Source organism: Lissotriton vulgaris, chromosome 4_1 (assembly GCF_964263255.1).
Source record: "Lissotriton vulgaris chromosome 4_1, aLisVul1.2, whole genome shotgun sequence".
NCBI classification, from domain to species: domain Eukaryota; kingdom Metazoa; phylum Chordata; class Amphibia; order Caudata; family Salamandridae; genus Lissotriton; species Lissotriton vulgaris.
The window spans coordinates 1,718,571,482-1,718,595,090 of NC_141691.1; the positions used below are offsets into that span (position 1 = coordinate 1,718,571,482).

The 23,609-nt window shown below is 43.1% G+C and overlaps 1 protein-coding gene across 6 annotated transcripts in view; it reads left to right on the forward strand.

Moving 5' to 3' along the window:
* The window catches only part of PDP1 (pyruvate dehydrogenase phosphatase catalytic subunit 1), a 99,835-nt gene extending 76,479 nt beyond the window's left edge, over nucleotides 1–23,356 (forward strand). For 3 of the 6 annotated variants that reach the window (XM_086965995.1, XM_086965992.1, XM_086965994.1), the window contains exon 2: nucleotides 18,775–23,356. In XM_086965995.1, coding sequence (XP_086822121.1) covers nucleotides 18,822–20,429 — 1,608 coding nt within the window. In that variant the 5' untranslated portion in view covers nucleotides 18,775–18,821 and the 3' untranslated portion in view covers nucleotides 20,430–23,356. The remainder of the gene's footprint in view (nucleotides 1–18,774) is intronic. The other 3 variants (XM_086965993.1, XM_086965997.1, XM_086965998.1) reach the window with 1 other exon arrangement.
* The last annotated feature ends 253 nt before the right edge of the window (nucleotides 23,357–23,609 follow it).

Below are 23,609 nucleotides of genomic sequence, written 5' to 3' on the forward strand. Positions count from 1 at the left end.
TATGGATATTCCATATATTTGGTATCTCAAAGGTCAAAAACCATATATCTATAAAAAAACAGTCCCACCTGCCAGAAGAACACATTAACCAGAACAACGGAGCTGGAAATACAGTTGACTGATACCCCTAAATCATGGGATAATTTCAACTTATGTCAAAAATATTAAAGTGATTACTAATACCATAACCTAATTGTATGAGTTGGAAAATATATTTGCACTTTAAGATGACTGGAGATGATTTGCAATCAAACAAAATAAAGTATTCTGGGAGTTGTAGTCTTGGTTCAGTTCGATTCCACTAATTGGACCAGTACACAAAAAACACACACAATTTGTAAACAGAAAGCTCATGACTGGCAAAATTGTGTGAGAGGCAGTCATCTGCTACCCCTAAGTAAACCTCGTGGCAGGAGGTCCGGCCTGCTGAACTCTGACAGAGCCAAAAAAAACGCAGTTTGGGTCAGAGAAGTGATCCCCACCCGCCCAGTTCTCGTCAGAGTCCTACAAGCAGTGTTTTCGTTTCCACAACCTTTGTCTGCGGCCAGTGTCAGTGGGGGGGGGTCTGAATCACGCCCCGGTTTGGCAGTGCACTTGTATGACGTGGAAAACAAAGCCATGTACTTCGGAAGGAAGGAAAAAGGAGGGGGCTCAGAGTTATTTCAGTCTAACCTGGTGAGACGCCAAGAGAAAGTGTGTGTTTCTTACACGCTCTCTGCTGACCCTGCACAGCATCCGTTGAGCACTGCGGTTCTTAACCCCCACATGGAGCTAAGAACATGCTGGATTAACTATCAGACGCTGGGATTGTCTGGGCGCCCTTCCCTGATGTAGGCTCGGAGGATAAACCACAGTGCGTCCGGACGGAACCACAACCAGCTCTAGGGTGGGATGCAAAGAATGCCTGCTATGCTCAGGAAAGCTACACTTGGGTGAAAAAAATGCACTAGTCTTGCACTGCATATAATACCACCTTCTCTTAAAGAAGGCGCAGGCATACCTCACGAGTGGGGCCCATGGGCGTGGCTACCATTGGCGGAGCGCGTGCAGTGGCAGTGGGGCCTAGAGACCCAAAAGGCTCATTGAACCATGACAAGGTTGGGGCAGAAGGCAAGAAAAAACGGCACAATCAGGGGTTGAAGAAAATGTACCTTGAGTGGCAACGAGGCTGTTCCTGCCAACAACAACAACAAAAATGGCGGCCGCAAACGTCCGAAATTTTCGGAATCGGGGGTATGTTTTTGCTGAGTGACGGATGATGTCACAGATAGAAAGAACGCAAAAAACACTCCCCCGAATCCGAAAAAGACGGTGCTTCAACCGAGTGACGCCCCTCTCCTCCAATGGCTGGCCTCCGTTTAGGAAGCCAGCCAATGTAGAAGAGGGGCCGGTTCAAGCCCCCTTACTAAAAAGCATAAAATCTTCGGACTCGGTCCACTGCTACGCAGTGCGACGGTCCTCGACCTAAAAAGCACCACTGACTTCAGGGGACAGGTCTCCATGTCAGTCCTTTGATTATACATCAGATCACACAAAGTGCAATGTACAATCAAGCAACGGTTTAGTATTCTAATCAAAAAGGTAGGAAAGTGATAGGAATTTTACACGTACAAGACACAGGCTGGTCCTCGACCTAAAAAGCACCACTGACTTCAGGGGACAGGTCTCCATGTCAGTCCTTTGATTGTACATTGCACTTTGTGTGATCTGATGTATAATCAAGCAACAGTTTAGTATTCTAATCAAAAAGGTAGGAAAGTGATAGGAATTTTACACGTACAAGACACAGGCTGTTTAGTTGCAGCTACCAGGAGTTCAGCATTTTGGGTGCAGTACTTTTTAACCTGGTGCGAGCACTAGTTACGGAATACAAGTTGACTCTGCATCTCTAAAGCACTTAGTGGCACGAGACTGGAGTCTTTGAATATCCAAAACTCTAGATTTTCAAAAATATGATGAGTTTGTTACACAAGTCGAGCGATGACCTGCAAAGAATCCCCATCTGCTGCGAGTTATTAACTCCCTAAGAATTAAACTAATTCCTGCTTGGCATTTTCTACTCCATGGTATGCTTTGCTTAATTAGCACCTTGAGCAGCTACAGTTGATTTTTGTCTATATATTCCATAGTGCCTTTTCAGACTATTGTGTCAGATTCTGTTTTTTATTTGAACCATTTCCTCTTAAGATGACTACCCACTTGCTTTAATTGAGCAAGCTGATAGGGAAAACTGTTTATGTTCTTTTCTGATTCATATATTAGTTATCTATAAGGAAGCCACTCTAGGTAAAGTGTTTAAAGATATTGTATTAAATTGATCTGGTATTACTGTGGGTGTGGATGTTACACAAATTGCATAGCTGAAGAGCGAGTAGCATCCAAGACATTATCTCTAAAGAACTGAACTAACTTCCACCTAACTTCATCTTTTAAAATTTTATGCGTGCCTTCCTTCTAATTTAGAGGGGTTATCTAGTTATTGTGTGGCAGTATCATATTAAACTTTATCATGCAAGATCGATCTAGGACAATGGCATTATGGACTGGTTCACTGTATTCAAGTTAAAATCCTACACAAAATCAAAAAGCTGCTCAGATGCATGAGTGGGGCCATTTAGTACAAAGCCTTAACCAGGAGTTATCAATCAATATAAAAATGCCATAGTTGGAAATCTACTTTCATCTAATCAGACATCAATATCACGGAAATTCAGATCTGTTTACGTACTGATGGTAATTTGGAAAACCCATTAGAAAATATGCACAGTAAAGTGACCCATATATCACTTCACCTGTATTAGACAAATCAGTTCCAGTACTGCAATTGTCAGTTGTTTAAATGATAAGAGCGGGGATATTTACTTAAAATAAATATGAAATGTTTAGGTAACTATATATATTTGACAGTATACCCCTAGCTGTATATTCTAATAAAAATTGTTAATTATCGAGTTCTGTGACCGTAAGGAAGCCACATGACAAGTCACATTGTAAGGTCTTGGAACTCTGAGGTGCCTTGCCAGATCCTTTATAATGTACTCTTAGTTGTAGGATATATTATACCCTATTAAATGGATGTTTCTACCATGGCGAGACAGATCACCACTTGTGCCACGCCATGCTTCGGTAAGTATGCAATCCACTCTTTAGGTCTCGCGACCTATCAATGCGCGCAAGCGCATTGAGAATTCAAGTGCTCAAAATGCTCGTCAAACCAAGGGTTTCGTTCCTGCGATTTTCTTTAAGTTCACGTGAATCACGCGACCAAACAAGCACGCGCATCAGCCTCCCTCCCTCCAAATTGCATTTTTTCACGGCCGCACAGCACAGTAAAGGGCTTCTCCCAGCGTGTGCTGTGCGGCTTCTCCTCCCTAATTATTCATGGCTGGCCGGCCGTACTTTCAGTTTCCCTGCCTCTCTTGTTTATTTTCATTCCCGTTCAAAGTACCAAGAATACAGTGTAATCAGCCGCAATTTCGTCCTTTCTCGCTTTCCCTGTTAGACCCTTCTGCTGATCTCTCTTCCTCGCCCAAAGCTCTTGCCTTGTTCTCTCTCTACGTCTACTCCTCACTTCTTTAACTAATATCATGTTCACACAGTCTCCTTGTCTCTGGCAGCACAGTGTGCTCATTCTTTCCCGTCTCCCTCCTTCCATCTTTGTCTTCCTATCTTTGCAATCTGATGTGTCTGTTCCTTTCTCGTTGTCTCCCATTTTCTGCCCTCTTTCACGCTCGCCAGCCCCCTTTCTCGCTCGTTTCGGTGCTTCTCCCTCCTTACTCGCCAGTATATCTCCCCGTGGGGCCTGCCGGCTGCCGCCCCTCTGCCCTCCTTCCTCTTATTCTGTTACCCTGTCTCCGTCACAACCTCCATTGTTACTGCCCCTCTTACTTATGATGCCCGGAACGTTAGGATTTCGATCTGCGCCTGGATTATTTCAATAGCCGAGTTCGCATCTCTAAAGGCCCATCTTCTACGGCACCCTCTTTCTGCACCCCAAGCTACCCACGTAGTGGTCTCTAGCAGTCCCTCCTCTGACCGCTCGTCCGTGGGCTACCAGCATTCCACCGCCCTCCCTCGGGAGGGGGGGTCCCTGTGCCCGACTCTCTCTCCTGCTACTAGTTTCTCTGGTATTTTGTGACCCCGGGGCGTGTGCCCCGCTCCCCAGTGAACTGTCTCGGTGCTTGGCTGTCCCTCGAACCCCTCTTTCCTCTGCCTCTTCGTGGTCACGGGATTGTTTCCCTCTCTACCGTCCTGTCTCCGTCTCTGACTGTCTCTAAAAGCCCCCCCCCCCCTTTCATTCTACCCACAGACATTATTCATGGACAGGACGCTTGGCTGAAAAATCCGCCTACGTGACATCGGCGATGTTCTTCAACCCGCCCCCTCCCTAAACACACACAGTCCCTTTCACTCTCCTCCCACACCAAACCCCTCCCGCGGTATTTAAATAGATAAAGAAGCCCCACCTCTGAAGCCTCCTGTAACAAGCACTGGCTTTGCCAATAGGTCTCGCAGTAGGAAAGTTGGAGCTATTACAATTGCAAATAACAATGCCTTTTATTTTTGTTTTCATTTTAAAAACATAAAGGGCTTTGTCATTTACAATCCAATAGCTCCAACTTTCCTACTGCGAGACCTATTGGCAACGCCAGTGCTTGTTTTCTTTGGTTTCTGGGAGTTGTAGTTTTGTTTTTCACTAATGAAAGGCCCTCCATACAAAGACAAAACAATGTTTGGATTGCCTAATCAGAGGCAGTTCAGAGTACTGCAACTTTAAATATCTTACCATCCTGACTTGCCTGGGAGCAATAGGCCTTCTCCTCATTTCCTATGAACTTACATGCCTTCTGGATTTATTTGTGACAGTCTGGCTGGCATGCAGAAGGAGGAAGTTTGTGGCATTAAAACAACACAGGTTTGCCATGCCATATGCGAGAGTCCTGGTCTGCACAACCTAGTCGCCTACATGTTTCTATATGTGGGCATTTATGGGACGCGATGCCAGGCAAACTGAGGTAGGAGGGGTAAAAACGTGGGCATTCAGGTAGGAGGATGTGTGTGCGCTTAAACACCCATTTGTTGCCTTCTAATTTGGAAGTGAGTCCCAGGCGGCGCTTCCTGTGTAACCTCCATTTCTTTGTGTGGCGCATGGACCAAATACAGATTGATTTATCATAATTAATGTCTGTCCGTGCTCAAGTTGTGATGAGGTACTATCTCTTTATTATTTTTCTTTTATTTTTTTGCATTGTATATTGCCCAACTCTGACCTATAATGGTCAAATCTGAATGTTTCAAACCAAAACATTGAAACGCCAAATAGTAGAGCTATTTGGCAGTGGCAATGCTTTATTTGCCATGTTGTACAGTGGCATGGCTGCTGTGCAGCATGGTTGAAAGTAAAAAGAAAAAAAAGCATTATAAAGCTGCATGTGATAGCTTTCAAATTTTTTTTTCTTCGCTTTTAGCCATGTTGCATAGCAGCTGCGCTGCTGTACAGTATGGCTGAAAGAACCCTTGACCAAGCCAATAGATCTCGCATAGGCAAGACCTGGTGGCTTTATCATTGCTTGTTTAATGATGACAGCCAGCAAAACTCTATACATCTCTGGATGAGGCTGAGGACAAAAGTCTTCATATGCAGCAGCTTTGGAAGGTAGTGGACGCAGGGGCGGCTCTTCCGTTATGGTGGGACAGCGTCCTCCCACTGAAAATTAAAATGATAATAAAACCATTTGATTTGTCTTTTGATTTTTCATTACTGCCAGCTGAGGTTAGGGCAGGGACGGGACCATCCTGTCGAGTGTCACCGGTTTAGGGAGGAGTGTTGAGCACTTGTAAGTGGGCATGTTTGTTTGGCCGACCTTCTTAAGCCGGCCAAACTGACATGTGCTCGCCTATTTCTCCAACCCAGCAGTGTTGCAACAGCCGGGTTGGAGAAAAACCCCAGGCTCCTTCGCCTGAGCGAGAGTCAAGTCAGCCCGCTGAAGCCAATCGCCGCCGGGATTGCCCCCTGGGAGCCTGTGCCGCGGGAGAGGAGATACAAGGCGGCGGCTCAGGTGCAGGTAAGTGTGTTTTTATGTATTGTTTTCCCCTCACTCCTGCCCGCCCATGTTTTGGCCCACCACCCCAAAAGTGGAGCAGCTGCTACTGAGTGGACGGCAAGAGGTAGGACACAGTGGTCAGCTTTCACACCACTTGCTCCCATCTTGAATGACTTCTTCCAATGGGAGACTCATGGGGGATGAGTGGAGTCCCAAAAGATAACGGTTTGGAGAGTTAGTAGCGCCGTGATGCGCTGGGTGGTCAATATTAGCTTAACTATGCTATTACATGCCAGGAGTACCTTAATTTATTTTTAAAGGCAATGTCTAATGTTATAACGTTACTACAATAAAATAATCTACACCGTGTGATAGGGAGATGCGTGTCTCCCAACTAACTATCCAATGGTAATGCTCCATGCAACCTGAGAATTATTTGCATTGCATTTTGAACATAGTATCAGCGGATTTAAATGCAGTAATTGTGTATGCATGCACTGGTTTCCTTGATCTGTAGTACATGTTTGTGGCAGGCGACCTTTTCAGTTTCTACTTCTTCCAGGGTTGGTTAGAAAAAAAAGGGGTGAGCCACTACATTTTCGACCCTGGCTCTTTCTTTTAAGCCAAAACAGACTAAGCTTTCATGTGTGTTTTGCCACCCACCTATGCCACAATGTCTAGTCCCCCGCTCTCCTCCCCTTCGTTGCAGCAGAGGAGAGTGCTGCCAGCCCTGTGCGAGTTAGCTTTGCAGATGGGTTGATAGTGAAAACCCATCAAAAAGCTGTGAAAGTATTTTTTTCTTAGCCCTTCCATAGCACTCTGCAGGGTATATGAATAGTCAACCCATCAGCATGCCGGCCTTCTCCGGGCCAACGAGGGAAGGAGGGGGCGAGGGGGTGAATTTAAAAAGCCTGTACGGTGTGGGTTGTATGGGAAAGTTTGCCAGCACCCCAGTTCTACACTACGCTTTGTCATTTGCATTCTGTGAGCGGTACTAGTGCTTTGTTTGTAATGCATGCAGTTGTGTTCCCTATAAGTTTTGTGCCTCTTTATAAATCTCTTGAAATCGTTATCTTTGTTAAGTCAGTGGAGCCAATTTGTATCAACATTACAATTGAGTACCACACCTTTCCTTAACTTTATACTTTTTTCTAGAAAGACGTATTGTTTTTCAGCTTGATTTGACTTGTAATGTGTATATTCGTTTAACACCGTGTACTTCTGTTGCTCCTCAAAAAAAACTCAAATGAGAGTGAGTGAGGAAGATACTTATTTAGTGCCTGAGTTGCACAATGTGAAATCAGGAAACCTGTGATCAAAGCCGACTTCCCCTCTTGATTCAGTGTAGTGAGCCTAGTCAACTACCTGTGCCTCCTTTCCCTTTGTCATGACCTTGTTTAGGATGTGTGCTGTACGAAAATCTCTCTTGCATATATTTTAATATAATGTAATGCGGTTCGGTTTGTGATGTCCAAGGCCACATGTTGGGTGTTTCACTAATGGTATAGCTGCCGGGACAGTGAGGAGACGGGCATGAATGTTTCCAATTTCATATTTAGTAATTATCACTAATAATTTCCAGCCAGTCAGTGATACAGTCTAATGTACTAAAGTGAAACGCTTCCATATTTGAATTGTGAAGAATATTGTATTTTCACATGACGTTTGTTGGACAAGTTACTTGCCCAGTATGATCATGGCTTGTGTTATGGCTCTAAGAACCATGCTATACATTTCGCTTGCCTCTCCCGACTCTTCCTTGGCCACGTCTAGTTACAGTGAATACTGTTTATTTGGCCAGTGCTTTAATTGGGACGAAAAGGGTAGGGCGGTGTATCACTGAACGGGGTTTGGACTAAATAAGCATAATTAATAATCCTTTACGTGAAGTTTGGCCTAAAACTTGTGATCTAGAAACATGTGCTCGCTGCAGCATGCCTCTTGACCAGTGCATATGTGCATAAATCTGTTTTCTGTTAGTGCTTCCAATTGCATAACACAATGAGCATATACACCTAAAATAAATCAGACCTGTTGCCTTTACCAGTGCTTGTTCACACTGATTTCAGTTGAGTAGCAGATAAAGTGATGTAATTTTTCCCTTTACATCACTGTTCTCTGCACTAGCCACTAACACCCTTTTTATCCACACATCTTTTTCTCATCTACAGGTCTCGCACTTAATTTCCTTTCTCTCCATTACTTTCATTTCATCTCTCTGCTTTTGCTTGTACTCCTTTTTGTCTCCTTCCTCACACGTCACCGACTACACATGTGAACACATGCACTCTTCTTTTCTCTTTCCTTTGCTGCCGACTATTTCCTCAGTCGCATATACCCTTTAGACTTTACCATAGATTCATAAATACAAATGGCATATATGTCACCATTACTCTTAGAGCGCTCTCCAGAAAGTCCAAGATTCGGAAGAGCATGTAGTCTAAAGACCTGTATGACCCATTGATATGAATGCGTGAAGGACTCCCTGCCTTAAGCCTCACCTCTATAGCAAACTCACATCCACACCCACAACTCGCCCGACATCCAGAGGAGACAAATTTTGCATTATTGTTATTCATAAATAAACTTAAATCCTTAAGTTTACTACTCTTTCCTGTGATCCTTGGATACAACAATTATGCACTATACAAGACTTGCAATGTGAAGTAAAACATGTGAAATGTATTTGATTCCTCTTGCTGACTTGGGATTCCTTTAAAAGTTCTTATATTAATTGACATAAAGCAGTCAGTGGTTTTTGCTTGTTAAGTTAAGTCCATGTATGTTAGCTCGGTAGGGAACCATTTCGATGCCTGTGTATTTTTGGTCTCGGCTAGACCGCGCATGTGCTGTCTTAAAGAGACCTGTTGTGTTCAATCAGTGGGGTTAAGCCCATCCATAGACTTACCGTTTGCTAGCTCCATCATCGCTCTCATATCCTTTGTAGGCCTGGTCGTAGTTCGCAGAGTTTTGCTATGCGGAACTCTGCAAAGTTACCAAAAAACTCTGCGAAGTTCCGCAAATGGAGGAGTGCTGTGCGAACTGCAGTTTGTGCTGGTATTCCTGCAGCTCGGTTAGAAATTCTACCTGAGCGGCAGCTCGCGCTTGCGAACTTACTGTTCGTGATTGCGAACTGACCAATCGCAATCGCGAGCGGGGAAAAACGTCCGCTGCACATCGCGAGAGAGCTGCACGAACTGAGCGAAGTTCACCGCCCAGGCCTAATCCTTTGTTTTCATGTGTCCATGGCACGCATGCTTCATTCCTCTTCTTGCGGAATTAGCGCTCCCCAAGATCATAAACCAAGTACTGGGTCAGCGATGGGTCAGCACCTGCCTGTCATCTCACCTCGAGCAGAATCACGTTCTGGACGATTTCCAATTTGGATTTCGTCCAGTCCATGGCACCGAAACAGCTGTACTTACGGCCATGGAAGAACTTCGAGTGCGTGCAGACAGGGGCCAGGCGGTGGCCTTGATCCTGTTGGACCTGTCTGCCGCATTCGACACCGTCAACCACGTGATCCTGCTAGAGAGGCTGAGAGCGGCTGGGGTTGATGGCTCAGCCCTGATTTGGTTCCACTCTTTTCTCAGCGACAGGAAACAGGCTGTATCCCTCCCCCCTTATCAATCTGCCTTCTCCCCAGTCCCTCACGGTGTACCCCAGGGTTCTTCTATCAGCCCGATTCTCTTTAATGTTTATTTACTACCACTGGTCTCTCTCATTAAATCACACAACATTACCACAGTAAACTACGCAGACGACACCCAGCTTATTTTTTCCTGGGAGGGTGAAGACTCTATTACTTTAGAAGCATTCCACGACTGCCTGAGAGATACTGCTGGCTGGTTACACCATAATTCCCTCCAATTTAACTCCTCTAAAACCGAGGTTCTGTTTTGCCCAGCCAGCCGCATACCTCGCCCTTTGCCTGCTGGTTTCTGGCTTCCAGAAAACTCGGACAATCCGTCACCTGTGGCCAGTGTTCGGAATTTGGGCGTCATGCTTAATAACAAGCTGAGCATGGAAACACAGGTTTCGAGAACAGTTGCCACCTGCTCTGCCCTTATGCGATCACTACGCAAAATCCTGCCACTACTTCCACTATCCGCTAGAGCGCAGATAGTCAGGTGTACCATTCTTAGTCGCATTGACTATTGTAATGCTCTCCTGCTTGACTCTCCCTTGGTACTACTGGACCGACTCCATCGTGTCCAATCAGCAGCAGCCAAACTGGCCCTTGGATGGACCAGAAGATCCTCAACCAAGGCTGCTCTAGCCGAGCTGCACTGGCTTCCCTTGAAGCAACGTATTGCCTTCAAGTCTCTTTGCTTGGTCTTTAAGGCATTACATGGGCTAGGACCTATCCCTTTACAACGGATGTTCACCTGGTATACACCAACCAGAGCTCTTCGATCCGCCACCGCTTGACTTGTAACAGTACCCAGATTTAAGAGAGCTAGGATCGGGGGAAGATCATTCCGAGTGGCGGCTGCAAAGCTCTGGAACAGTCTGCCCGCCGACATCCGCCATACTTCACAGCTCCTGCCTTTTCGAAAACTAATAAAGACTTGGCTTTTTCCCTAGAGTCCCTCCGTCACTGCTAAACAATCTTCCACTATTTCTATTTTAGGAGTAGCCACCCTAGCGCCAGGATGCCTGCCAGGCGACAGCTGCGCTCTATAAATGTTTTAAATAAATACTGGTGTCCATCCACTGCTCCCGTTTTTAGGTACTACTCTTTTCTTTGTGTTTGAGCACTCTAGATGAGTGCTCGTTTTTACAAGCTCACTGTTATCCTTCCATACAGGCTTCATTTGGAACGAAGTATAGATTGTTAAACTGTCTTTTAACTGGTAAATTGGAAATTCAAAGCTGGTGTTATGGTTTATTTTTGTGTTTTTTTTTTTTTTTTTTTTGCAGTTTTATATAGTGCAAACTCAACCCAAAATGTATTGAAGCTCTTCACATGAGCACCAATTGCATTATAGACAGACACAAACATTTTTAGGCATGGAGAAATTAAGTGATTTTTTTTTTTTTCCAGAATCACAAGATTTTGAGCTTCCCGTCGAGACTTGAACCCGGTTCGCAAGCTTCAAAGTTGGATGCTATAGTTTTATTTATTGACTTTACTCTGCTCCGATGGTCATCTGGTCTGTCAGGAGCTCGGTGTTTAATTGTATCCCCAGCCAGTTACCACTGATAAGCTTGGAACTGAGCCGGTGGCTATTCCATTTTTAGCCCTATGCAGTTTCACTTGCACGATACAACCTTCCCACTGTGCTCAAATGCCAAAGGAGGCGGGCGGACAGTGAGCCTGCAATACAAGGTCCTCAGATTTTCATATGCTTTGCTCTTTAGTCGCCATTATACTGCACATTACCCATGAAACTGTGTTGGGACCCTTATACAAATGCAAAGTTTCATGCTTTCCAAGTGACGCTTTTCCATTAATTATCTTGTCTAACCAGGCTACCACATTAAAGGAGCACTTTTCCTTGACATGCGAAAGTTAACTAAAAACATAAATGCAACAGGTACAGACTTCTATATGTGTTAATTAAATTGATTTATGAAATGGCTGTTAACTAATCCTACATTGTAACACACAAAAGATCGCTCCCTGTGTGAAATTGGGCATGTTCTGACCTACGCATAATTTGCCAGGACAAATTATGACACATGAGTTACCTTAAATCCAGGACGCCTGGTCCCCCTTTAACAGGAGCTACTTTGTAATTATTCTTTTGCACACAAACTTTTGTTGCATATGGTGTGGGATAATTTTATACAATTGACCACTTTCTTGTAATCCCCGTGTATGGGTGTATCCGCTCTTCTTGATGTTGAGTAGTGAAATCTTACTTTAGTCCAATGTTTTACCTCTTCCTGCTATGATATTGGGAGGCAAGAAGAGACACCTGGTTTAAAACGGAACCACCTGGCATCACGGGGAGGCTGCTGTAAATTGCAAGTATCATGGCACAATCGGGGCACTTAATTTATTAGTTATCTTGCAACCTTGTATGCAGTTTTGACTTGCTTGCAAGAATACCAGTGCACCATTTTTACACGCACATGCTTTAGACATTGGGCTCTCTATGGAGCCAGGTGAAAGTATAACGTTCCACATAAAAGAGATGGCAAACTGGCTAAGGAGAAACTCGCCTAAGTTTTTAATAAAAACAAAACTGAGCTCCTGGGTTGTGCCCCCTCTAAGGGGCCATCCGTGCTCCCGCGTAACCTCTGGCCCTGGAATAGCTTCGAAAATCGCGGGACTGCTCAGGAGGTACAGAATCTGGGAGTAATGACTATGCATGGAAAGCCATATTACACCTGGAAGGAGCTTCACAAGCTGACAGTAAGAGAAAGAATTGACTTTAAGGCATTATGCATAGTCTATAAAGCAGTCAACGGCTCCGGTCCTTTGCTACTACAAAGAAAATAAGTCTTATCAGCCTACTAGGTGTTTATGGCCTTCGTCAGCCAACCTGGTGCGTGTGTCAAATGTAAAATGTAAATGTCCAGTATTTGTAAAGCGCGAACAATTACCCGAGGGTGTCAAGGCGCTGGGGGCCGTTGGGAAGATTAAGCGAACTATTGCCCAGAGTCACATGGTGCTGGGCTGATCTGCCACCGGCGCCCAAACCATGAGCCCCCGGGTTCCGAAGTCAGTTGCCCTGGCCGCTGCGCCACACCTCTTCCCCAAGGTTTAAGAAAGTAAGGTCAGGCGGAAGATCCTTGCAGGTTAAGGCAGTTCAGTTATGCAACAAATTTCCAGCGCCGCAGAAAGCCAAAAGTAACCTGCTCTGCTTTAGGAAGAGTCTAAACAGCTGTCTCTGTTCAAAATGCGACACAACGTTGCGACACTGAGGATAACTGCTACAAGGTAGGAGGTTCTATGATGTTTCAGGCCATATGATATCGCCAGGATACCTGCAAGGGGAACGACGTGCTTTATAAATGTCTGTTATTGATAATAACGTATACCATCTATTGTTTACGCGCTACCAGTTGCTGGGAAACGTGCCTTATGATAAACAAAGAACTGATCTATGGTAAATGTGTGACTTGCTGATTTGTTGACTCCTCTTGTTATAAAATCTCACGTCTCGGTGTGTAATCACAATACATTATTAGGATAGCGAAAGGGCTACCACAAGAATGTACATGAGGCACATGGCAGAAAATAAATAATAATAAATAAAAGCGATATGGTGCATCTAGTGCTGGATGCATCAGCACTTTTTTCCACGCTTCTTCTGTTGTCGGTGTTGTCCCCCCATACGCACTCTATCCCACCCCCAAAATCAATACAAAAAAAGCGCACCATGATGCTTCCAGCGCTGGCCGCGTCAATTCTCTCTTTATTTCTGTTTTCTTTAACTTCACTCATAGTGCACAGCTGCCGTGCTGCTGTACAACATGGCAAAAAATATTAACTAAGCCAATAGCTCTCTCGTAGGCAAGACTTATTGGTGGTGCTTTGCTTGTTTTAAGTACAGCAGGGCTATCCACTGATATCCCTAGGATTTATAGCATTAACACTTGTTATCAGGTGCAGTGACTCCTGTGCAAGTTTAATTTCTCATGACCACTTAGTGTCGCCTGAGGGTGGCCAATTTTACACAAAATTAGAGTACCAATCCTGTTTGTGCCTCAATGCAGAAACTCACATTGCAGTATGTGCATAACAATTGTTTGGTAGTCATTCCATAACTGCATCCATTGTACACTTTATTTCTCAGTGCCTCTGTACCGTTGGACCCATTTTTGCTTTTGATTAAGTAGTTTCCAAACTGGCATAGAAGGACAATGTTGAAATGCTTGGTATTGTTGCCAAGGAATATGAGCTATTGTTTGGTAAGTTATTTAGTTGGAAGCGTAGGATGTTTAAATAAGTGTACACTTGGCAGACACCTGGACCAAAGTGACTGTAATGGTCACAGGAACTTTCAGGGCATGGATATGTAGCAGCAATGTAAACAACAGAACATAATAAAGTAACATACTACTAGAAGCCAGACTGGATGAGATCTCCCAAACCCTACATCTTCTTAAGGGAAATTTGCAATGCCTTATACATATCGCTACTAAATGGACTACAAACAACGGGCCAATCCAAAATCTCAGTTTGACAACGCCAGACCATTAACAAACTATCGTCTGTCCTACCTTGCCGACAACTCACCCCACAACCAGTCCGATCTCATCCCTCCTGAAGTGCCTGCAGTTGAGATGGAGAACCCGCTCCTGTACCAACTCCCCCTGTAGACCCACTAAATTTGATAAAGACTCCTTATCGGAGTCCTACTATAGATATGCACTCCCTCCTACTATCATGCAATTCACTGCACATTAAGAACATCAACAATCTGAGTCACATTCAATCCATCTTTGCAAAACCACACACATTCTAAACTCAACCATAGAGCTATAAATAAAGACAACCTCAAGAGAGTTAACCTTACCCAGACTTAAACGGGTAACCCTAAATCCTTTCTGAAATGTATTCTTCTCAATTGTAGATCAGCTGCAAGACATGCTGTCTGCATTGCTGACCAGAAACTTAGCTAAACAATTCCTCAGCTCCTATCCTTGACATACGAGTCCCTCCTTGTTATGACCTCATCAGACTTGACAGAGCCACCAGACCAGGGGGAGCGGGGGGCATTGCATGTATTCACCCGAACAGCCTAATGTGAATATCTATGTGTGGACATTGCATGTTACAACAAACATATTTGTAAACTACACATGTTCTGTCATCCACCTGGCGATAACCTTTCCTTCGTAGAGCAAATTAGGGATATCATCATAACAAACACCGGTCAACATGGCATTCAAATCTTCCTTGGTGATTTCAACCTCTACTGGAAGGATCTGAACAACCCTATAGTTAACAGCCCCAAAACATTTCTCACTGACCTCAACTTGATTTAAACCTTTGACAGCCCACACATAACAAGGCTGTCAAGGCAAGATCTTATCGCAAATGATAACTCTGTCCAACTTGAATCTATCCTCCCCTGTAATTGGCATGACCATCACTGCATCACATTCCTCATCATTATACCCATGAGAACTAATACCACACAAGCACTCAAACCAAAACTTTGGAAAGGAAATTTGAGAAATAGCACCCCTACTAAACTGACATCCCTCAGCGATAACATCTAGTACCCCCAGAGGATATGCTAGATTTACACTACCTCAATAACCATTATACTAGCTCCACGACGAATATTCTTGTCGCAACTGCACTCATACAACTAAAAAGACTATCGACCATAGAGTCGCAACCTTGGTATAATGATACCCTCAAAACTGAAAGACGTAACCTGAGACTAGCCGATTGAATATGGATATTCTCTCTATCGCTTGAACACCACAATCATCTAAGATCTCATAGGAAAACTTAGCACAAAAGTATTAGAAATGCCAAAGCAAATTTCTTCAGAATCCAACTGGAACAAACCAACAAACGTCCAAAACAATTATTTGAGTTGGTTAAGCATTAATGTAGTGGTCTACCCAACCGCTCCCCGGATGGATCCAACGTACTACCCAACTGTGAAGATTTTGCGGCTTTCTCCCTTGAAAAGACAACGTGAAAACTGACTTGCAGATAATACAGGAGCATTGTCCTCACTCACTATACACTAGAGTACACCCACATTGATGGGTGGACCCGAATACTTTCCGGAGCACATCCTTAAAAACAACGCTTCCTGGAGCTCTTTCGAAGCAGTTGATTAAATGCAATCCTCAAAATTTCAACATGTAAAACCTTCAAACCACTTCATCGATCCACTTCCCCCATCCTCTTTAATAAGATCATAATGTCCATACTCTCACTGTGGACTTAGTTGGTAAATGCATCACTTCTACAGGGCAAAATCCCAGGCAGGTCAACCCTATCCTACAAAAACCAATGGCTAATCCAACCAACCTTAACAAGTTTCACCCCATTTCCAACATTCCGACTTGCAAAGATTCTTGAAAGATGTGTTCACGTCCTACTCTGTAACCACATTGAGCAATTCCATCTTTTCAATTGATTTCAATCTGACTTCCAGTCTGGGATTAGCACAAAATCGGCCCTGACACATATAGTGGACGATGCTTTAAAATTGTTTGATAAAAATAATCATGACTATTAATCCTCTTGGACCTCTCCTCAGCATTTGATACGGTTGAGCATGACTCTCTACTTGACTCATTATAGCACAGGATGGGTATCTCGGGGTCCATCCTAAACTGGTTCACCTCTTTTCTTCAAAATAGAATGCAACAAGTCAAGGTAAATCAGCCCTCTCGAAGATTGTCCGGTCATACTTGGGGCCCCACAAGGCTCCTCCCTCTCACCCACCATCTTTAATCTAATCATGGAGCCACTAACAGAAATCCTAGGTTCATCCAAAATCCACTATCGTTTGTATGCGCTGATGATATCCAACTTTATCTGAAAGTCTCCTCCCCTGAAGACATCCAATCCCTTTATTCTTTTCTTCAAAATATCAGAAATTGGCTATCGGACACCCACCTCAAACTTAACAATCAAAAAAATGAATTCCTCTTATTTGCACCTCCTAATAAGTTGTACACTTTCAATGAATAGATACAGCAATTACCAGCATTCAATTGCACACCACAAATTATCGATTCAGCAAGAGCACTAGGAATTACTCAACAATAACGTTAATATGCAGGAGCACATTAGTGCTGATACTAAAGGAGTAAAACTCCAAATTAACATATTAAGAAAACTAAAACCCTTCCTCCCACAAAAAGAACTCAAATCTGCCATGCAAGCCCTCGTGGTTCCCGGATTGGACTATGGAAGCAAAACCCTCTCTTGCCTGCTCAGATCCTCAACAGCTCCATTAAGGGCCTCCCTTAACTGTCCTGCAATACTCATTACTGGATCAAAAAGGAACAATCACAACTCTTCTAACCTGAAGTCCCTTGACTGGCACCGAAATGCAGCAAGAATTCTATTAAAAATTACATGCATGACTCACAAAGCTCTCCACTTCAATACTCCAAGCTATCTCGCTAAGAAGCTTGAACTTTCCAGTGGCTCAAGATCCTCTAGAAATAAGCTCCAGCACCTTACTGTTAAAACCATTGAGATTCTTCTGGAAGAAAAGCTGTAATAGAGCTTTCTCTGGCATTGCCCCTCGTATTTGGAACTCTCTCCCCACTAAAATAAGAATGATCTCTTCATCTACCTCTTTCAAGAAAAAAGTCAAACTTCTATTTATGAATACATTTCTAGAATAGATATTCAAAATGTCCATTTTATGAATAAACTTTTTTTCTTGTCATATATGTATATAGACCACATTTTACTGATCAGTATGTTTGTGCCTTCATTCACTTTTAAAGTGATCTGATTCCCCAGAGGGTCACGTTTGCGCTATATAAAACTTTTCAAATAAATAGAGAAGAGTGGAAGATTTTTTCCCCATTGACTAGTATTGAGGCCAGAATCGGGTCTATTGTCATGTATGGGACTTGCAAGTGTGCTGCTCGGGTATCAAAGATGCAAATATATTTTATTTATCTTAACTGTCAGGAGCACGGAGAAAGCCCTATGGCAGGCAGAGAGAGCAGGACTAAAATGTGGTGCACTGGCCTGCATACTTCGAGTCGTACAAGACCAGGCCCTGTCGGCAGAAACCTGCCGATAAATTGGGTTTTCGCATGCAGGAATCAGGAGGCGAACAAGACGAGCCCCTTCAAATCAGTAGTTTTCTGCCTAAATCAGGAAGGTTGACTCGTATGACAAAACAGGATAACAGCACACTTAAAACATAAGAGGGCTCATCACAAAAACGGTTCAAACCCTGCAAACGACGGCAGTACTGCACAACAAAATCACATTGCAATAATGCTGCACAAAAACAGAATAGCAGAAAAACAAAACAGAACATGTCACCACCTCAAGATGCCAAGCAACAAATATGTACAAAGGTTCATTCCACACACAACCACCTCCCATTTCTGTTTTCATAATATGGTGCTAAAAGGCGTTTAGTATTAAGCTGAGACTGTGCCTTGCTCCAAACACATGAAATCGCATCAGTCAAATTTGTTTGTGCTCCGTCCCAAAAGCTGTTCAGACTTGCATTGCTTGCCATCTGAACAACCCAGTACTGCTCTCGCTCGGAGCGGTCTTAGGCAATTAGCATTTAAAAATGTACTTTTTATAATCCTGTTATGTAAGGCTTATTAAAGTAGCTTTCAAATTGGAATATTTCCCGGTGAGAAACTATGGTTTTCTTACTGCCAAACCTAAAGTCTTGCTGCACGACTAACATTGCATCAGGTGTAATTTACTTTTGGTGTATGTTTAATAAATTTGTATTGACATTTTGAACATATGAAAACAATAAAACTTTATAATATAACATAGAACAATACATGTGTAATGTTGAGGACAATATAGGAAATGGCACACTAAATGAAATATTACAGTAATCGTAGAACAAATCACACTCACAAATTGAAGGAAATAAGCGGACATAAACCTGAATTTATATCTAATATCAAGATAATGCTGGGCTTACTCTGTTTACCTTATTTTTTAATCCTGTTTCATAGCTGCTCTGAGAGGGTGTGGAGGAAGTTTGGGCTCTCCCTTGTTTCTTCACCGTACCATTGTGTTGTTTTTAATTATTGTCACCTGACCTGACCTAACCTTTCCTCTTTCTTTTTTTAGCAGAGATTCCAGTGCGAAGTGCCACTCCGACCATACTCACTGATGCCATGTCAGCACCAGCTCAGCTGCTGTTCCCCTTAATGCGCAATTGCGAACTTGGCAGGATCTGTAGCGCGGCCTGTTACTGTCACCGCAGACATCTTTGTTGCTTATCCACTCATTCGACTCCGAATCCTTTGAGGTATGTACCTCAGAAAAAGAACCTCACGACAGTCTGCCGGCCGAAGGAGAACTTGAGGCAGCTAGTCCAGATCAGAAGATATGTCACTACGCCGCAGAGATGTTATCTTACTCCCCCGCAAGTCAACAGCATCCTGAAAGCCAATGAGTACAGTTTTAAGGTTCCAGAGTTTGATGGCAAAAATGTGAGTTCAATTCTTGGCTTTGACAGCAACCAGCTACCAGCCAATGCCCCAATAGAAGACCGTAGGAGTGCAGCAACATGTTTGCAGACTAGAGGAATGCTTCTGGGGGTTTTTGATGGCCATGCTGGCTGTGCTTGCGCTCAGGCTGTCAGCGAGAGACTTTTTTACTACATTGCAGTTTCTTTGTTACCTCCTGACACTTTAATTGAGATAGAAAATGCTGTGGAAAGTGGACGAGCTCTCTTGCCCATCTTGCAGTGGCATAAGCACCCCAATGATTATTTTAGTAAGGAAGCTTCTAAATTGTATTTCAACAGTCTAAGAACTTACTGGCAGGAGCTTATTGACCTGAACAGTGGCGAAACCACAGACGTAAAAGAGGCCTTGATTAATGCTTTCAAAAGGCTTGACAGCGATCTCTCATTGGAAGCTCAAGTAGGTGATCCCAACTCTTTCCTAAACTATTGGGTCTTGCGAGTGGCATTTTCTGGAGCCACTGCCTGTGTTGCTCACGTGGATGGTGTTGATTTGCATGTTGCCAACACTGGTGACAGTAGGGCGTTGCTTGGTGTGCAGGAAGAGGATGGTTCTTGGTCGGCGGTGACACTGTCTAATGACCATAACGCACAGAATGAGTCGGAAGTTAAGCGACTGAAATCCGAGCACCCAAAGTCTGAGGAAAAAAGCGTGGTAAAGCAAGATCGGTTGCTTGGATTGCTGATGCCTTTCAGAGCTTTCGGAGATGTGAAGTTCAAATGGAGCATTGAGCTTCAGAAGAGAGTGGTAGAGTCTGGTCCAGATCAGTTGAACGACAATGAGTACACTAAATTTGTTCCCCCAAACTATCACAGCCCTCCTTACCTCACCGCTGAACCAGAGGTCATCTATCACAAACTACGACCCAAGGACAAGTTCCTAGTTTTGGCTACAGATGGACTCTGGGAGACCATGCACAGGCAAGATGTAGTTAAAATTGTAGGCGAGTACTTAACTGGTGTCCACCATCAGCAGCCTATCGCTGTTGGTGGTTACAAGGTCACTTTGGCACAGATGCATGGTCTTTTAATGGAAAGACGAGCCAGGATCTCCTCTGTGTTTGAAGACCAGAATGCAGCTACTCATCTCATCCGACATGCCGTGGGTAACAATGAGTTTGGAGTAGTTGACCATGAACGTCTGTCCAAAATGCTTAGTCTTCCAGAAGAACTTGCTAGAATGTACAGAGATGACATTTCTATAATTGTGGTTCAGTTTAATTCTCATGTAATTGGCGCTCACAACCAGGATTAGCGTATTCAGCAGGCATAAACTAGTTACCAAAGTTACATGCAACACATTGGCAAGGATAGGGCAAAAAAGGCAACTCAAGACATTAATAAATGGAAAGACCCCTAAATTCCTATGTTTAGGGGCTGTGAGGTTTTCAGCATGAAAATGCACTGCACCAACAGACAGTATGTTCCTAATTTCCAAACCACGAACGCAGAACAAAGGCCTTCCACAGAATTGTTATTTCTGTAGGGTTGTTGAGCATTAAACTTTACCTCTCCAATAAATACTGTATTCTGAATTTCAGAATCCAGCCCTTAGAACAAAGGGATTGGAATACCTACAAAATATTTATATTCCACCCATTATAAATTAATCAAATCAAGAAAGCCCCTTTTACTGTCTAATAGAAAAGTACAGTAATGGTGGCATGTCTGTCTAAGGTGATTAAACTGAGAAAACAACAATCCCGTTTTGAGCTGCTAGTCTTGAGTAGGTTGTGGTTAATATTTGGGCAGATGGTAGGGAAAGCTATGGTTTAAGCATGATGCCTCCCAGTGGCTTATGATCTGTGACGAGTGACAGCAAAGGAGGTGATGTTAACGCGATCACTTTCTTGAGCAGAGACTTGTCAAGCCTAAGAATTTCTCTGATACACCTAATGGTCCTCTGAACCTTTTAAGCCATAAGTAGACCAAACAGTGATGCATGTGCTGAAATGATGAGTTTTCTCTTAACATGTAGGCAGCTTGATGTTTTTGAAGTAAATCTATCAGGTTTAAAGATTTTTTTATGTAGTTCACTATAAGTTTACAATCCTCTATTTACTACAGTTCACTTAAAACTGAATACAAATTGGACCGTGCGAATCCTGTTTTATTTCTGTTGAGAAATCTATCAAGCTCCTGCCATGAAAGGTTACATTTGTCACTCTTTTATGTGGAAATGTCGACTATCGTTGAAGCTCTCCTAATCATAAGATCTCTCTTGCTTTACAATGTAAATGCATTCTTTTGAAGATTAGGTTGCCTGGCGAACTGGATTGCACCAAAAGATCAGTTGTTTTGTATCTGTTGTAAAGTCAGAGCAGTGTGAAGGACATCTGGGGAATTACAGCTTCCTGGACATGTTCAGAAAACCAATCTGTTGGTTAGCACAGCTGCAGTAAATAAGCATGAGTCTGCTGTGCATGTCTTGCCTACAAATTCTGGCCCTCCAGTGTCAAACTGGTGCTGCCTAAGACTGCAGCTCCCAGTGATTGAAGATTCACGAACATCTCCTCTAGTCTAGTCATGTAAAGCTTTTGGCCACTTGATAATGCGTCAACTGCAGTATTAATCCAGTCCCCTCTGTAATAAAACCGGTTCAATTAGCGAATGCAGATTACAAGGTGTAAGTCTTGTTCTCTCCACTTTTTATGCAGTTTCCTTGTACCAAAACCATATGTCAAGAACACCATTCTGGGAGTCTGAATTTTAAGGTAGCTATCGTAAACTGCAGGTAGCAGACGGGCGGCAGATGCCTGTGGTAGAATATCCCCTGCTTGATAACTTACAATCTGTATGTTGTCAAGATTTTATATCCCTCTTCAGAAAATTTATCATTTGGCATTGAATCATGAACATTAAGTCTACGAACAGTGACTAACTCCATGTATGTTTTAATGTTGCCGATATTTCTCTTGTTCATGATATGTTTTGGTCTGAAAGTGGTGTTCGTCTCTCTGTTGTTCTACTGAAGACTTCCAACGCCTCTGCGAGATGATCACAGACCAGTGCAAATGGATCACAAGTATAAGGCATACAGCACATTATGCGGTTGTGATAAACTGGAGTAGAAAGTGCAATAAAATGTCATTTTGTTATAATGTCTCTTAAATAAACACACACCAGCATTCACTGTTGATTGCTGGTTTCCTTTGTGAGTCAGCAAATTTTCTTGTTGAATTGCAGCCCTTGATGGGTTGCAGCTCAGGAAAGACTTCTTTTCTTCCTCCTTATGCTGCATGTCGCGAAGAAAGGCGTGTATCACAAATGCTTTCACCGGATTGCTGCTTTATCGACCTAGTAATGGACACAGTCTTCCATGGGAATGATCTTCTCTATCAAGTATGTTCAGATATCCCAGAACTTTAAGCGGTTTCTTTGTGTCACACACAATCAGCTGCGTACAAATACTCAACACGTTCCCAATTTACTACTTACATACATGTTGCCATAAACTGTTGATATAGAGCTACATCATAAGTGTACCTAATTGCAGTTCTGTCAAATATAGCCTTATGTTTTTTGGAAGCATCATCTGCAGTTTGGACATAACAAACCACACGTTCTTGCTTTTCTTCCTTTTTTGCCTGGAATATGTTTAATGTGTAGCTTTACAGCAAGTGAACAAGCGCATGTTTCCGTAACGGGTGCGGGAAACGTTTGGCCGGATTTTCCTCATTGCCTTGGTGTGTTCATCGCAGCGCTCAGTGCTTGACGCCTTTATCATAGCATATTATATAGGTCAAGAGAATTCCGTTAATCTTATTTTTGTTACATTTTCACTATCAAAGTATACAAGAGGTGTTTGCTGTTACAGTGTCTGGAATCATGTGTTCCTACTGTTGAAGGTTAACCATTCATTGAGGTATTTATACTTAGATGTAGGGGTATGATTTGTAGACAAACATTTGTGGGTGGGGCTAACATTAGGTAAGCTGCACACTAGTACTGTAAACTAGATATCGCTTGGGGAAGGGATGGTTTCTTATAAATGCTGCACAAATTCAAATAAGTATTTATATTGTTTTGAAAATGTTGCTACTCCGTCTAAGGTTTGTCCTGAAAACTACAGCAGCATTATCTGTATGTACATGCTAAAATATATACATATGTTAAAAAGATCTCCGAAATGACATAAACAGAATGTTTTTATCATACTTTAAATAAAATATTTTAAGTGCATTGCTCTTTGTCTTTACTTTTAAGACTTTGCTTTACATGCTTAGTTCATACATTTCATTAGCACATTGTGCAATGGTGTCCTCCACTGATGTCTGGAATTCCTTCTAGTATGACATATTACCTAGCACGATGATCCTGATTTTCAATGCATTATGAAATTGTGATTAACTAGCATAATCAAACTTGATGCTAGTTGTGAGAGATTGGGTTATTGGCTGAGGGGGTGAAACCCTTCTCAAACAATAACCACAAT